Source organism: Macaca thibetana, chromosome 9, assembly GCF_024542745.1.
Source record: "Macaca thibetana thibetana isolate TM-01 chromosome 9, ASM2454274v1, whole genome shotgun sequence".
NCBI classification, from domain to species: domain Eukaryota; kingdom Metazoa; phylum Chordata; class Mammalia; order Primates; family Cercopithecidae; genus Macaca; species Macaca thibetana.
This window is the reverse complement of record NC_065586.1, coordinates 129,281,505-129,298,710: the sequence shown is the minus strand read 5'-3', so window position 1 is coordinate 129,298,710 and position 17,206 is coordinate 129,281,505. Positions and strand designations below refer to the sequence as shown.

Below are 17,206 nucleotides of genomic sequence, written 5' to 3'. Positions count from 1 at the left end.
CATCCATCCATCCATTCACCCAGCCATCCAGCCATCCAGCCATCCACCCATCCATCCACCCATCCATTCATTCATCCATCCATCCATCCATCCATCCATCCATCCATCCATCCATCCATCCGTCCATCCATCCACCCACCCATCCATTCACCCATCCATCCATCCATCCACCCATCCATCAACCCACCCATCCACCCACCCATCCACCCATCCATCCATCCACCCATCCATCCACCCATCCATCCACCCATCCATCCATCCATCCATCCATCCATCCACCCATCCATCCACCCACCCAACCATCCACCCAACCATCCACCCACCCATCCATCCATTAATCCACCCATCCATCCACTTAACTGCCCATCCACATGTCCATTCACCCATCCACCCACCCATCCATCTACATATCTGCCCATCTACCTACCCACCATCAACCCATCCTCCACCTGTCTGTCCTCTACTAATCCATACACTCATCCGTCCATTCACCCATCCATCCACACATCCATCCCTATCTGCCTGTTCATCCACCCATCCACCCACCTATCCATCCTCCACCCATCCATCCACCCATCCACCCATCCATTCATTCCATCCATCCATCCATCCATCCATCCATCCATCCATCCATCCATCTATCCACCCATCCATTCACCCATCCATCCATCCATCCATCCACCCATCCATTTACTCACCCATTCATCTACTCATCTGTCCTCCACCCAAACATCCACACACCCCATCCACCCACCCATCCATGTGCCTGTTCATCCACCCATCCATCCACTTATCCACCCATCCACCTATTCATCTACCATCCACCCACCCATCCATCCACTCATCCATTCATCTACCCATCCACCCACTCACCCATTCATCCTCCATACATTCATCCACCCACCCACCCATCCATCCACTTATCCATCCAACCACATGTCCATCTACCCATTCACCCACCCACCCATCCATCTACCCATCCATCCACATATCCACCATCCACCTGTCCACCCATCTATCCACTCACCCATCCATTCATTTGTTCATCCACTCATCCATCCATGTATCCACCATCCACCTACTCATCCATCCACATATCCACCATCTACCTTTTCATCCACCCATCCACCCACCATCCATCCACCCATCCACCTATCCATCCACATATTAACTATCCATCTGTCCATCCAACTATTCACTTACCCATCCATCCACATATCCATCATTCATCTGTCCATTCACCCACCCACCCGCCCATCCACCCACCTGCCCATCCACCCACCTATCCGCCCATCCACCCACCTACCTACCTGTCCACCCACCTGTCCATCCACCAACCCATTCATCCACATATCCACCATCCATCTGTCCATCCACCCATCCACCCACCCAGCCATTTAGCCATCCATCCACATATCCACCTGTCCACCAATCTTTCCACCCACCCATCCATCCACATATCCACCATCCACCCATCCACCCACTCATCCATCCACATATCCACCACCTACCTGTTCATAATCCCATCCACCCACCCATCCACACATCCACCCATCCATTCACAAATTAACCATCCATCTATCCATCCACCCTTCCATCCAACCATCCATCCACCTGTTCATCCACCCATCCATTCACATACCCACTATCCACCCATTTACCCATTCATCCATCCACATATCCACCATCTACTTGTTCATCCACCCATCCATCCACCCATCCATCCGCATATTAACCATCTATCTGCCCGTCCACCTATCCACCACCCATCCATCCACATATCCACCATCACCTATCCATTTACCCATCCACCCGCCCAACCACCCACCTATCCACCTATCCACCCACCTGTCCATCCACTCATCCATCCCTCCATTCATCCATCATCAATCATCTATGCTCCAACCATCAATCTATTTATTTAGAAAATAACTTAGCAAATAACCTTCTGGCTAGTTGTTGGTTGACACTGCCTGCTACACACCTGGTGGAATCAGCAACCTTCTCACTCACCGCCTGCCCTTCTGTGTTGGAAGCTCCCCGTCTTCATTTAGTGAACCCTACTCAACTTCAGGTCCCAGTTTAAACTCCACCTTCTCACAGTGGCCTCTGGAGGCCTCTGATGCAAACAAGAGCCTTGGAGCTCCATTCTCACATCCCAGCACTATTGGATCCCCAGCCTGTGGGTCTCACATCAAGTCTGTCACCTGTGTAGACCGGAACCAGCAAGAGGCAGGACCCCACTCACCCTGCTCTCTGTGAGCCCAGACACTCGCTAAGCCTGCATGTCGGGGATGAATGCCAAGCAAACAGGCCAGCAATGGGGGAGGAGTCTAAGTCTTCCAGGCCAGGCCACTGAGCCCACCGGTGCTCAGGGCAGCAGGGTGGAGAGGGGAGCCGCATGGGGTGGAGGCTGGAGAAGTTAAGAAGAGAATGAAAATGACACATAAAAGCCCTAGTGTGTTTGGAAGTTTAGAGACGACTGTTGGAAATAAATGCTTTCCATGGCCACACAGAATAAATCTCACACCCGGACGCTGGGTGGAGGACCAGCCACCCATGGCCACATAGAATAAATCTCACACCCGTGGTGCTGGGCGGAGGACCGGCCACCCATGGCCACATAGAATAAATCTCACACCCGTGGTGCTGGGCGGAGGACCGGCCACCCATGGTCACATAGAATAAATCTCACACCCAGACGCTGGGCGGAGGACCAGCCACTAAAGACAAGTGCTGCATGAGCCTGCCCACCCACAGGAGGCACAAAAACAGGAAAATCACAACCTCTGCTCTGTGCTGTCCGGACAGTGACCCGGGGGACAGGCAGGGGCTGCTGCCGTCCATCTGGGTGCTGCTTACACAGATGTTCAGTGTGAAAATCCATCAAGTTGTATGTTTGTGATATATACATTTTTCTGCATGTATATCTCAATAAAAAGTAAGAAAAAACCAATCTGTTCACATTGTTAAATAACTAAGGGGTAAAGAAGAAATCCCAGTGGAAATAAAAAAATTAGAAGTAAATGATAATGCAAACATTATATAGTAAAACTCACAGGATGCAACAAAACTTACATGTTGAGGAACATTCATAGCCCTAAGTGCTCTTACTGATACTGGAAAGGAAGAAAAGCTGAAAGCCAATGACCTAAATGTCCAGCTCAAGTCAGAAAAGGGATGGATCCTAAACTCAGAACAAGGAAAGGAAAGAGAGAATGAAAAACAAGAATCGGCCGGCCACGGTGGCTCAAGCCTGTAATCCCAGCACTTTGGGAGGCTGAGACGGGCGGATCACGAGGTCAGGAGATCGAGACCATTCTGGCTGATACGGTGAAACCCCGTCTCTACTTTAAAAATACAAAAAACTAGCCGGGCGAGGTGGCGGCGCCTGTAGTCCCAGCTACTCGGGAGGCTGAGGCAGGAGAATGGCATGAACCCGGGAGGCGGAGCTTGCAGTGAGCTGAGATCCGGCCACTGCACTCCAGCCTGGGCTGGCAGAGCGAGACTCCGTCTCAAAAAAAAAAAAAAAAAAAAAAAAAAAAAAAAAAAAAAAAAAAAAGAAAAACAAGAATCAATGGAAAAGAAAACACAGACGCGCCAGGAGCACAGACGGGACACAGAGGAGGCTCTTCGGAAAAATGAATGTACTAAACAAGCCCTAGTGAGACTGAGAAGAGAAAGCACAAATTAACTGTCCAGTCAGAGAATCAGGGCAACCTGCGGCCAGCACAGCGGCTGAAGAGGAGAGCACCTGCAGCTGAAGGCCGGAGATTTTACAAACATAAAAAGTAGACCCACAGCTGACTCAGTAAGAAACACCAGAGATCAGTCCTGTAAGCCTTTTTTTAAGAGGTGGGATCTCACTCTGCTGCTCAGGGTGGAGTGCACTGGTGTAATCTCGGCTCACTGCAACCTTCAACTCCTGGGCTTCTGCCTCAGCCTCCTGAGTGGCTGGGGCTACAGGTACATGCCACCACGCCCAGCTAATTTTTAAAATTTTGTGTAGGGACAGGGTCTCACTTTGTTGCCTAGGCTGGTCTCTAACTCTGGCCGTCAAGTCATCCTCCTGACTCAGCCTCCCCAAATCTCCCTGTGCTGGGATTCTAGGGGTGAGCCACTGTGCCCAGCCAGTCCTGTAGCTATTAAAAACTGAGCAGTAGTTAAAAATCTTTCCTAAAGAAAACAGATGGCCCTGTAAGTGAGTTTTACCAGACTTTCAAGGAACAGATCATCCCATTCTTATATAAACAGCACAAAGAAAGGGAAGGGGTGCTGCCCATACAGGATTAGAACAATCCTGAGGCCAACACCAGTGAAAACATCAACAGAATGGAAAATCGCCAGTCCGCTCAAACATGCACAAAAATCTGAAGCAAGCACTAGTAAATCAAATTAAACAGTGTATAAGAAAGACAAGACACTTGGCCAATTTAGATTTTTCTATGTAAGAAAGGATGATTTAATATAAGAAAATAAAGATGTGACTATGAGAATCTTAATGAAGAAAAAATTAAAGGATCATGTCAAAGGATGCAGAAGAAACATCTTGTAAAATTGACACACACATTCACGATAAAACTCAGCATCGAGGGGACTCGTGGTGGAGGCAGGCACCATTCTGGATGAGGAAGGTGAAAAGCACTCTTTTTAGAATGGGGGATGGGGAGAGTGGTCAGTTTCTCCCTGAGATGGGACAGCGCTCAGCCTCACTCTGCTTCTGTTCCTTGCAGCACTGAGTAAGAGAAGGAAGGAAAACGTGTAGCAGGACCATGGGATGGGAGGAAAGACACTTGTTTTTTTGTCAGTGATTAATCAGTTAAACAGGAAAACTGAAAGAATCTGTAAGTTATTAGAAATATTAAAAAAAACTTTAGCAAGATGGCTGGATGTAAAATAAAGATATTAAAGTGAATTGTGGCCAGACACAGTGGCTCATGCCTGTAATCCCAGCACTTTGGGAGGCCAAGGTAAGAAAATCACCTAAGCCGAGGAGTTCGAGACCAGCCTGGGCAACATAACACGAGCCTTCCTCTACAAAAATAAAAATAAAGACATTAGCTGGGCGTGGTGGCGTGTGCCTATAGTGTCAGCTACTCAGGAAGCTGAGGTGGGAGGATTGCTTGAGCTCAGAAATTTTAGGCTGCAGTGAGCTATGCCACTGGGCTCCACCCTGTCTCAAAAGAAAAAAAGTGCATTTCATTTCTGTAGACTAGCAACAAACAAACAGGAAAACGTAATTAAAAAGAGGGCAATTGGCCGGGCCCAGTGGCTCATGCCTTTATTCCCAGCACTTTGGGAGGCCAAGGAGAGAGGATCACTTGAAGGCAGGAGTTCGAGACCAGCCTGGGCAACAGAGCGAGACCCTGTCTCTACAAAAATTTTGAAAAATTAGCTGGACATGGTGGTACATAATTGTAGCCCCACCTACTTGGGAGGCTGAGGTGGGAAGATCACTTGAGCCCAGGAGGTGGAGGCTGCAGTGAGCCGTGATTGCTCCAATGCACTCCAGCCTGGGTGACAGAGCAAGACCCTGCCTCAAAACCAAACCAAAACAAAAAGAGGACAATGAATTTTAGAATAGAATCAGAAAACATCACATTCCTGAGGAAAATCTAATAAACGATATCTAAGACCCCTACAGCAAAACTTTGTAATGTTAAACTAACTTCAGGTGGATGAAATGTGAAACAAAACTTAAAACTCTTGGTAGAAAATAGTAGTGACTATCGGCTCAACCTTGAAACAGGAAAGGTTTCTTGTGAAGGTTAGACCCCAACGGAAGAAGAACCATTAAAATATTTGATGATGTTAAAATTGAGCAACCACTTTTCGGCAGAGGACACCATCAGCCAGCTTTTCTCCAAGTGTGGCTCAAGAGGTTAAGCTCTTTCTGTAACGATGCTGAGACGGCATTCGCCTCGGTCACTCCCCCTCCCTCCCGAGCGGACAGTGGAGTTAGGGTTAGGGCTGAGGTTGGGCTTGGGGTTGGGGCTGGGGCCACGCGACGTGATATCACAGCCGACTGAATGCAGAAGCTGCCGTGAAAATCCAGGCGTTTTCCACAACCCAGACGTGAAAGATTTACAAATACGCAACCCAATGCCACTCTTCTCACTAATTTTGGAGGGAAAATATTCTTCATAAAAGTGTTATGTATGCTAACATACAATGGGCATTGTGGTTTTTAAATGAATTAATAGTTAACTTAAAATGTCTTGGTTTTAATTTATAACATCATAAATATGAAGAGACAGAACTCACATAAGCAAACAGGGGAGTCAATACATTTTAGGGTTATAAACCTTCACCAGAGAGGCACTCCTCACCACATCCCCTATGACGCAGGAAAGAGATGCAGCGCGGTGCCCTCCCATGCACGAGACCCCAGGCTCCTGCATCCTGCAGAAGCCAGACCCCAGGCCAGACCCCAGATCCCAGGTCCCTACCACGTCCACGTCCTGTGGGAGCCAGCGATCCTCACACTGTGCTCTCCAGCGTGTGGCTGGGGGAGTTCCAGGAACAGATGTACGTCCACCTGCCCCACGAGCCACACTTCCTCCTGGGCACACACCCTAGAGAAACCTCGCCCAGATCTGTTCTTGGTGTACACACCAGGAAACACCTGCACCCCTTGGTGCCCCCACAAGCGGGGATTTAAACGTGGCCTTCACCTGATGGGATAACACACAGCAGGTGGCACATTATGGCCACACACTGCTCTGCAGATGAAGTTTAACAAGAATACATAAATTAAGTCCCGGAAAATCACACATGGCCTGGACTCTTTTCAGAAAGTTAAAAACGGCGCCAATGAAACAATAGGACTTGGAGGAATGAGCAACGCAGGATAAAAACGAAGGAATGAGAGTCCCACAGGGGAACCACAGAGTGGGGGGGCCAGGCACGGGCTGGGCTGAGGTCACGTCCAGGTCTGAGCTGGATTACGATGTGACTAGGAATGCAAGCACAAAACTAAAACACCCTCACGTGCACCAGGAATCACAGCCACCAGGTCACGTGCCACATCACAGCCACGAGGCCACACCCACATCACAGCTACCAGGCCTCGTGCCACATCACAGCCACCAGGCCACACCCACATCACAGCCACCAGGCCACGTGCCACATCACAGCCACCAGGCCATGTGCCACAGGGGCTTGGGTTCTGGACACTGGGGTGCACTAAAACATAGGACTCCCGCAGCAGAGGCCCCCTGGGGCACCCTGCCCGCCTCCCAGGGCAAAGGGCACCAGGCTCACTTGTTTCAAAGTGAAAGTAAGAGGGACAAGGGGAGCCATCCCAAAACTCTTCTTTTCTTGTTTTTGAGACAAGGTCTTGCTCTGCCGGCCAGGCTGGAGTGCAGTGGTGCCATCTCGGCTCACTGCAGCCTTGACCTCCTGGGTTCAAGAGATCCTCCTGCCTCAGACTCCCGAGTAGCTCGAACCACAGGCATGCACTACTGCGTCCAGCTAATTTTTGTGTTTTCAGTAGAGATGGGGTTCGCCATGTTGGCCAGGCTGGTCTCGAACTCCTGAGCTCAAGTGATCCACCTGCCTCGGCCTCCCAGAGTGCTGGGATTACAGGAGTGAGCCCCCACGCCTGGCCCCTAGACTCTACTTTCAAGGTCAAATTTTAAGGTCATGACACAGCCGATGGGCTTTTATTGGGAAGATCTTTGAGTTCCTAGTTACTTGTTTATTTGTAAAGGATTGCGTTATTTTCTCTGCCATGGGCTTTGTGACAGTAGGAACCACCAACGCGCCACTCCCTGCCCGGGGACAGAGCCCAGCCTGATGGACGGACCAAACCTGAGGGCCACAGGGTGACTCTGCCCCTTTCCAGCCAGCCACGCAGGTGCTGACCCCGAGATGCTGGGCTGTTGCCCGACTCGTCCCACACAAAGGGTTCCTGAGGGGCTACACAGGGGTCTGCTCTGGGAGCAGCAGCCTCTATGACTCGGGCGATGAGGCCCCCAGGGTGGCCCACGCCCACACCCATGCCCGGAGCTGTGCTTGGAGGCCTTGTGTCTCTGCAAAGGCTGTGAGTGACCCGGCTGCTAACTCCCTCAGAGGAGCTGTGATTCCCCGCCGACCATCACTGGTCATTTTGGTCACTTTTAACGTGTTAAGTGTAGTAAGTTCGCATTCCAGAAAACATGCTATAAAACGATAATGACGACAAACGTGGCCGAAGCCGTTGCTCCCAGTCTGTGTGGACCCGCAGAGGACACTGCAGGGGACGAAGCTGGGTGTGTCCCAGAGGCCGTCCCTACAGCCCAGTGAACCAGGCTCTGCTCCTGGCCAGAGGCCACTCACAGAGGCTGCCCCAAGGCAGGCGCGTTTCTGAGTTAATGGCAGAGGCCACCTTAGAGGTAAAGGGGGGGCGTGGCGCGTCACCCCCACCGGCACTTACCTCAAAGGTGTTCCCGGTCACGTCGAACTCCGGGGGAACGAAGGCGCCCTCAGGGTCGTCTTAGGGAGGAGAGAGAGAAGGAGAGAAGGGCTTCTAGTCACACCTGTGAACCTGAACCCGCCAGCCGGGAAGGTCCCCTCCCCGCAGACCTGGCGTCCCCAGACCATTTTAGGCTGCGAAAAAGGGAAATGAGCTCCTTAACGGTTACGGTGGGAAATGGGTTCCAAAGTGGAAGAGGGAAGGTGACATTCACCAGGGAAAAGCAGCTCCCAGGCAGGGCCCACGCAGTGGGAGCAGGTGGCCCACCGAGGCAGGGGTGTCCCACCCTCCCGGGCCGGCGTCCACTCACAGCAGGGCCTGCGGGACTGGCCCGGGGGAGACAGAAGAGGCGCACGGCCTGCCCTTAGGGGAAGTCCCGAGCGGAGCGGGGCTGGGGTGGGTTGAGTGTCCCTCTGGCGTCTGAGGGTGGGTTTGACTGCCCTGGCCCAGCAGGCACCCCACGGACCCTCGGCCACTCTCCAGCCTGAGTCCCTCCTGAGGAAGAGAAGGTCTCCACAGGAAACCCGGGTCCAGGCACACTCCCAGCGTCTGCCCCCGCAGAGCCTGTGCTCACGTCCATCCCGAAAGGCACCTCCGCCCCGTGCCCGCGGCCGCCTCACCGCTGAGCTGCTCCATGAAACACACGTTCCCGCTGGTGTTGAAGGCCAGGGTGTCCGGCGTGATGCACAGGCTCTGGAAGATGGCGGCGTGGGCCACACTCCGCATGGACAGGCTGCACTCCAGGCACACGGCCCAGGCTTCCTGCTCGCTGAGGCCGCGGTCCCGCAGGGAGAGGATGTCAGCCAGAGACACATTCTCCTGTCAAGACAGGCCCTGGCCGTGAGCCCGGCAGGACCCTCAGCCGCGCACCGGCACCCCCGCCGAGACGATTCCACGGGGAAAGGGACGGCTCGTGGCAGGGTTTCAACGCGTGGGTCAGGGAAAGGGCTTCAGGCCACGTCTCGTTTTGTTTCAAGAGTCGTCCTGCTGTTCCCTGGACGTCAGAGTCATGGAACATTTGGTGGCACCATCAGTGGGTTGCCTGGAGCAGGTGTCTGCTCCTGGAGCCTGGGCACGGGGCCTTCCTCTCGGAGGCTCGGCCAGAGCTGCTGGGTCACCTGCTCCCTGGGGCACCCCTGACCCCACAGGCTCACGGCTCGACCGGCCTGTGGAGGCTGCCAACAGATGAGTGAGGCGACTGAGTCGAGATCCCCAACTGTGGACTTGTGCAGAGCTAACGGGGCGTGACGATGACACACTCACACAACGCACAACCATACGCGCTGCCAACATTTGTTCCAGGCAGTTCACACCGAGGACACAATCACGGCGGTTCCCTCCACATGGCCCGGCCACCCCCATGTGGACCCACCTCCAAATCTGAGTGGGCTCCTGGACTCCGTGAGGGCTCAGCTGTGACCATGATGGCTGCCACCAACACCCACACCCCCATGAACATGCACACGCACAAACATCCCCACCTAGCACACGTGTGCTCACCCTCACACAGACACACACATCCCCATACATGCATCCCACACGGACACACGACAACACAGGGCACGCGCATACATCGACACTCAGATGCTGGTGCAAGGTGTGTGCACACTCAGTCTCACCACTTCAGTTCCACCACTACTCACACACACTCAGTCCCACCGCTTCTCACACATAGTCCCACCGCTACTCACACTCACACTCAGTCCTACCGCTTCTCACACTCACAGTCCCACCATGTCTTACGCACTCACAGTCCCACCGCGTCTCACACGCACTCGGTCCCACCGCGTCTTACACGCACTTACGGTCCCATCGCTTCTCACACACACTCATGCAATGAGAACAGACAGCCTCATGCACACACAGACCTCACACTCACATACATACTACATGCCACTGCACACATGCCTAACACTGACCACTTGCAGGCACACTCAGACACATACATATACCCGCACACACGCACACACCCATTCCCACGCTTGGTGCACACATCCTCACAGGAACACCCAAGGCTGCACAATCCACACTCGCACGTACCCAGATGTGGAGCTGAAGACCCTCTTGGGTGTGCTGCTCCCGGCCAGGGCACCCCATGTGCAGGTAGGAGGGGGTGGCTGGGGGATGCAGCCTGGATGCACGTGGGTGAGGTCAAGAAAGGCTCCAGACACGGGGCCTCAGAGGACAGGGCAGGTGAGGAGGAGGCAGAGGTCCCTTCTCCCCCATCCCTGACTTCCCCTCTCTCCCAGTGCACAGGGCAGCTCTGGCTCTACCGGTGCCACTGGGCTGAGGTCCTGAGAGGCACCTCCCACCTCTGGTCCCCCCACCATTCCCCAGCGGCTGGCACTGCAAGAGGCCCTCCAGGCACAGGAAAGGGATGAAGGGCTCAAACCAAAGCAGGAGGCCAACAAGTGACGGAATCAGGGCACAGGCGCCCGGTGGGGCCTGGCCATGGGGCTGGGTCTGTGTCTGCCCATGGGGTCTTGGCACATCCCCCATCCATCTCCTTCTTGGGGTCCAGGGAGGGACTTGATGACATCATTACCCAGGCCCTTCCAGCTCTTTCTATCGCAGGAATCTCCCTGCCCTATTCCTGTGTTCGCTGATTGATCAAAGGTGTCTCTGATTTGCGCTCAAGCCTGCCGTCCTCTTTGTACCGCCCAGGACTCCTCAGGATTCCAGAGAGCCTGAAGCTCCCAGCGACACCTGTGGGGCTGGTTAAAGAGGCGCCTGGGCACTGTGTACACACAAACACATGCACACACGTGTGCACACCCATGCACCTGCACACACAGGCACACACATATGCACACACTCCTGTGCACTGGCACACACATGCACACAGCGCTACGTGCCCGCGCACACATGCCTGCAAACATGGGCACAGATGTGCACTAAGCGGTAAATAAGTCTGAGGACCCCATAGGTTGTGCTGCTTAGGAGGAAGGGAGCCAGCATGACACGTGTCTGAGCCGGTCCCTGTTCCCCTGCGGGGCCCTGGGGAGCCTTCTGGCTATTGCTCAGGGGTCAGGGGCCTGCTGCCAGCTCACACAGTGGTGTCGAGACCTGTGGACCTGGGAAGGGAGCCAGGTCAGCCGTGCCAGCAGGGCCACTCCTCGCGCACAGCATGCCCTCCTGCTCAGACCCAGAGGGGAGACACCTGCCGGTGGGCAGCCCCCTCCTCCCCTCAGGGAAGCTGGACACCTGGAGCCCCTAGCGCCTAGAAGAGGCGGGCGTGTCTGAATTCCATAGGAAATTCTCTGGATGATTTTAGGGGTGAATTCCATGGGGTCTGTGGCTGAAGCCTCCCCTCAGGATTGTCTCAGCCCCTCTGGTGCACGCTGTCTAGAGGGTGGGCTTCCGCTCACACAGGGTCCAGAGCCACCCAGGGGGTCCTGTCACGTACTGAGGGCTCCCAGGCCTGAACTCTGGGCCCCAGGTCACCTGCCCTCTGAGACCTGCAGACTCCGCCCTGTTCTGGCACAGGTGAGAGGAATTACTCCCGCGTGCCTGAATCCACAGTGGCTGGATGAGCGAGGAAGGGTGTCAGACAGGCCTAAGAGGCCGGAACAGGACGAGACAGACTGGGAGAGACACAGGCAGCACTCACTAGCCTCGGGACCCCAAGTCCGCGGGGGCCCCACCCACATCCCAGCAGACACCCCCACGACCACCTCCGAGGTCAGGAGCCATTTGGGCATCCTACAGTCACCTCCAGAAGGGGCCCTTGGAGACCCTGGGGCTCTAAGCCTTGCTACCAGGTGGGTTCAAGTCCACAGCTGGGCCAGAAGGCTTTGTGCTCAAGTAAAATACGCCCAGCTGGGCTGCGGGGCTGCCGAGGTGGCCCGGACAGGAGTTTAATGGGCTGTGCAGACACTTGGGAAGGAGGTGACGTGCTGTGAATAGCAATGCTGGCCTCGGCTGGCGGACGCCTGTCTGTCTGCCCAGCGCCCCCTCCTGTGCACCTGCCTGCCCAGCACCCATGAGGGCCCCACGGCAGGCTGGGGCCTCGTGACTTTCCACACTTCAGCCTCTCCTGCCCCTGCTAACACAGTCTGACCTTGTTGTGGCTGGTCAGCCCTCAGTGACTCCGTCTGCCGGCACAGACCCAGCCTCTCAAGCAGGCCCAGAGGGTGCTTCACGACCCAGCCCAGCCCACCGACCACCCACCCTGCCCCTCGCCATCCCTAGCAAGGTGTGCCTGGGTGAGCCATGGGGTAGGTTGGAGAGCGAGGACCACCTAAGACCTGTTCCTAGCAGGGCAGGAAAGACTGGTCCCCACTTTGCAATGGTGTGGCCACGAACTCCACCCCCATCCCAGGTGGGAGGAGGGATTTGGGAAGGCAGGTGGACATGAACCCCCAGGACTGGGCTGCTCTCCGGGACAGCAGCACATCAGCCAGTCCCCGGGTCTCAGAGGGCAGGGCACACTTCCCACCGGGTACCTTCATCTCATGAAAGTCCCCATTAGGGGCTTCTGTGCATTCAGAAAGCTCCAACACCCCCCGCCACGGCAGACTTTGAGCCAGGGTTACACAGGGACGCCTGGATCATTTGGCACATTTCAAATCACTGTCTTATGACCAACTGATTCTTTCAGCCGTGGGATTCTAACGGGACCAATACAAAACTCCAGTCACCGCTGGGAGCACTGGCTGCCAATCCCCAGAGGCTTCCTGACAGCCCTCTCCACACTGCCAGGGCCCCCCCACCACAAAACCACCTTCTCCTGACAGCCCTCTCCACACTGCCAGGGCCCCCCCCACAAAACCACCTTCTCCTGACAGCCCTCTCCACACTGCCAGGGCCCCCCCCAACAAAACCACCTTCTGGACAGTTCTCTCCACACTGCCAGGACCCCCCCACCACAAAACCACCTTCTGGACAGTTCTCTCCACACTGCCAGGCCCCCCCACCACAAAACCACCTTCTCCTGACAGCCCTCTCCACACTGCCAGGACCCCCCCCCCAACAAAACCACCTTCTGGACAGTTATCTCCACACTGCCAGGCTCCCCCCCACCCCCCACAAAACCACCTTCTGGACAGTTCTCTCCACACTGCCAGGCCCCCCCACAAAACCACCTCGGCTCCCAAGGTGCCTTCTGCTGTGAGCTCGTCCTGGCACAGATGTCATATGGACCCTGTAGAGGGAACATGCTCTTCTTTACTGGGAGCCTCCAGCTGTGTGCCCCTCCAGGCAGTAACTGCATCCTGTCCACCCTCAGATTCTGAGTGCAGCCTGACACCGGCACACAGGAGGTTCTGGGAGGCACTTGCTGAACTCCAGAAGGGTTGACAGCGCTGCCTGCCTCTCAGGGACCTGGGACACGTCCTGCTCTGGCACCCAAACTGGTGCACATGCTTTGTCTCATCTGCATCCCTGTGGGGCAGCCAGCTCTGCCCATCCATCGACCCCAGCCGCCTGGCCTGTGTGCCTCTTCTGCAGCCACTGTTCTGTCTGGATCACGCTGTTCTGCCTCAGATCCCGTACTGCCATCCACAGTAGCTGAAATCTCATGGGAATCCCGGGAAGGACACTTCCTCCAGGAAGCCCTCCTTGCATCACCCCCACAGAACATCTCCTGTCTATTGTGTACTGGTGGTTCTTTGCCTGTGCTGACCCAGTGGTGCTGCCTGCAAGTGGCCAGGGATCCAATCCTCCAGGACCTGCTGGCCCACTTGCTGATGCTCTGGTGGGTTCCAGCTGACAATGTTCTCACACATGCACGGCCATGTGTCTCTGGGGCCCACACTATAGTGAAGTTGCTGGGACACAGGGCACTGGTGCCTTCTACTTTGCCAGCGAATGCTGGGCTGTTTTCCAAAGAGGCTGCTCCATTTGTCCTCCCACTGGCGCGAGGGAGAGCTGCTGCGACGTCCTTGCCAGCACACGCCGCTGTCCGCTCTTCAGTTCTTGCCAGCCTGGCGGTCTTGGGAAGGCATTCGTGGGGGTGTATTTTGCATTTCCCTGATTGCAATGAGCAAACATCTTTGCACATGTTCAGCAGCCATTTGGATTTTCTCTGGGATCATGTCAAGGGAGGGACATTCCAGGGGCTTTGGTGGGTGTCCATAAGGGTCTATTTCTTGGCCCCATCGTGGAGACAGCTGTTACAACTAGCTGTAGAATGAGTGAGCTCCTACATCTTACGCAGCCTGCATGTGTCCTGGGCCTGGCGCCACCGTGCTTTCCCAGCAGCTGCCCTGCGCCCTTGGCCTTCCTGGCACTCTGGGATGATGATGCAGCCTCACCGTGCTCTCACCTCACCCAGGATGGTTTTCCAATGCAAGTCAGGTGCAGCCACGTGCCCTGATGGAGATTTCAGAACCTTCCAAGCCGAACATGTGCAGGAAGCAGAGTCTGAACGCCAGGGGAGTTCTGAGACACAGGACATGTTGGGCTCAGTGCTGGGCACAGGGTTGGGCCAGGGACCACCCCTGATGCTTTCCAGGAGTGTCTGCGATGGGCCCACCTGAACGTTCCCACTGCACGCTGCTAACCCCTCGGTGTCACCTGGAGGCCTCTGTGGCCATCACAGGATGGAGCCCCCACCCCAGCACTGTGCCAGGCGGGAGCTGTCCAGCCGACCGGAGGACACTGGTGTGTGCATGGGGGTGGGGAGCATGCAGAAGGACAGCCTGTGGCTTCAAGTGGGCTCATGCCTGGTGCGGCATGTTCTGCATTCGGGGCACCGGCTGCTGCCTCCATGTGGAGCGGGGAGGCCCTCAAGGCTCAGGCCCCTGATCCGCAAAGGGGCTGTGGGAAGAGCTGCGTCCTCAGGGTCGCCTCTCAGAGTGATGAGGAGGCGGCCTCCTAACAGATACCCTGGGATGTATCCTGGGGCGTTTCTAAAGGCTGCGGGCTGCGCTTCCCTCTCGGTCAGAGCCACGGTGATCTTCGAAGCTTTACTGACTCCCCTGGCTGCTCCTCTCTAAAGCCTTCAACTGCACCAAATCCAGGCCATGGTGGGGGCGGGGGCAGCACCAACCCCCGCACAGCCTCAGCAGTTTCTAGGTGGCTGAGCAGAGGGCCTCCTGGGGCTGAACCTTCCCAGAAGCACGGGGCTTCCACAGCAGAAACTCCCTATCCCTTCAGAGCCCACTGCCCTGGGGCAGCAGGTGGGGGCTGCGAGGGGGTGAGGCCCGGGGCTGCTGCACCCGGGATTCCCTGCTCCAGCCTCGCTTGGCCAGCTGTTTAAAGAGAGGCCGCCGCAGCATCCCATTAATGGCTGCAGGTGACGACGCTGTCACTGGAGACACAGGGGCCCAGCGTCTGGGCTCTTGCCTGTTGGAGGCTTGGCAGATCTCCAATCCCTGGAGGATGAGGGTCCCTTTGGGAGCTGCTGCATCCCTGGGGGGCCACCTCTCACGCTGCTGGGCCTGGCTTGTCCACTCCATCCCAGCCAAGCCAGAGCTGAGTTACAGGGTCAGACCCAGCCAAGGTGGGGTCTGGGCAGTCAGTGCTGTAGGGTGGGCGGTCCATGAGCAGAAGCGCCAGGGTATGCAGATGGCAGGCAGAGCCCCTCTGCACCTTGCGGGGTAGGGGGGTCTTGGGTGAAGGCCCGGAGACCCAGAGAGAGGGAAGCACCTCTCAGTCTGGGGGGGCGGTCGTCCAGCGCTCTCCCCACCCCCGACTCCTGAACCTCAGCTCTGGGGCCTCCTGTGCCGCGCCTGACTGGGCTCTGCTGCCCTGCGCCCCGCTGGCCTCCTGGGGCCCGGCAGGGAGTAAGCAGACCCCCTACCGTCCTCCTTGCTGCCCCCACACTGTCCCACCAGGGTTTCCACCAGGAGCCACGGCGCGCCAACTTCTGCAGGGGCTGCCCACCCGCCGCCGTCCCGTGCGCATTAGCGGGTGCTGTCCCCTCCAGGTGAAAATCCTAACGCGGGGCTGAGAACGGCGGTGGGACCCCCTCGGCCAAGGAGGGCGCCTGGGGAGGCGGGAGCTCACAGCCCCTCCCGGGTCCACCCCCCGGGCGCTCTCCGCGGAGCCCTCGGCGGCGGAAGGGGCCCCCCAGTGGGGCCGGGGGCTCACCTCGTCCTCGGGGAGGGTGGGCAGCGGCTCGAAGTCGTAGAAGTCCAGGTCTTTGCCGTCCTCCTCGTAGAGATCCGCCGCGGCTGGGTCCATGGCCTGCATCCTGCGGCCGCGCCGCGCACCGGCCCCGGGGCCTCCGGCAGGGCTGGGCTGGGCTCGGCTACGCGCACCCCGGCTCCATGGAGACGCGCCCGGCCCTCGCCCGCCCCCGCCCGCCCGCAGCTGCCGCAGTGTCTCCGGGGGACGCGGGCAGGGATACGGGGCGGGCCCCGGGGGCGCGGGGGCTGCGCGGCGCTGTCCGGACCCAGCGCCCAGGGGACGTCGCTCCTTCCTGGGGGAGGCACCGGGGGCGGAGCCAGGCGTGTGGCCTCCGTGGGGAGGCCCGGGGTCTGCGCCCCACCTGGGCCCCAACGGTCGAGAGGCGGAGTCGGCGCCCAGGAGAGCTCGGACGGGCCGACCCCCTCGCCGCCTCCCACCTCCCCTGCCCACCCCCGCTGCCGCCGGGCGGGGCTGCCGCAGTCCCGGGGCGGCCTCTGCAGAAGCGCTGGGCAGGGCAGGGCCGGGCGGGGCCGCAGGGGGCGGGGCCCGGGAGGGGCGGGGCGGTCGCTGGGCCGGGGTCCCTCCTGAGCGAGGGTCTTTCGGAGGCCCGGGGGTGTTGGGGGGGCAACAACGGTGCCTCATCCCCACCTGGAGGCGTCAGAGAGACCCCACGGGGTA

The 17,206-nt window shown here is 57.0% G+C and overlaps 1 protein-coding gene across 1 annotated transcript in view; it reads right to left on the bottom strand.

Moving 5' to 3' along the window:
* The window catches only part of KNDC1 (kinase non-catalytic C-lobe domain containing 1), a 65,144-nt gene extending 48,516 nt beyond the window's left edge, over positions 1–16,628 (bottom strand). The window contains exons 1-3 of the mRNA XM_050805554.1: positions 16,490–16,628; positions 9,076–9,274; positions 8,417–8,475 (exon numbers count right to left, since the gene is read on the bottom strand). Of these exons, the coding sequence (XP_050661511.1) occupies positions 8,417–8,475; positions 9,076–9,274; positions 16,490–16,591 (360 nt within the window). The 5' untranslated portion in view covers positions 16,592–16,628. The remainder of the gene's footprint in view (positions 1–8,416; positions 8,476–9,075; positions 9,275–16,489) is intronic.
* Between the last annotated feature and the right edge of the window lie 578 nt (positions 16,629–17,206).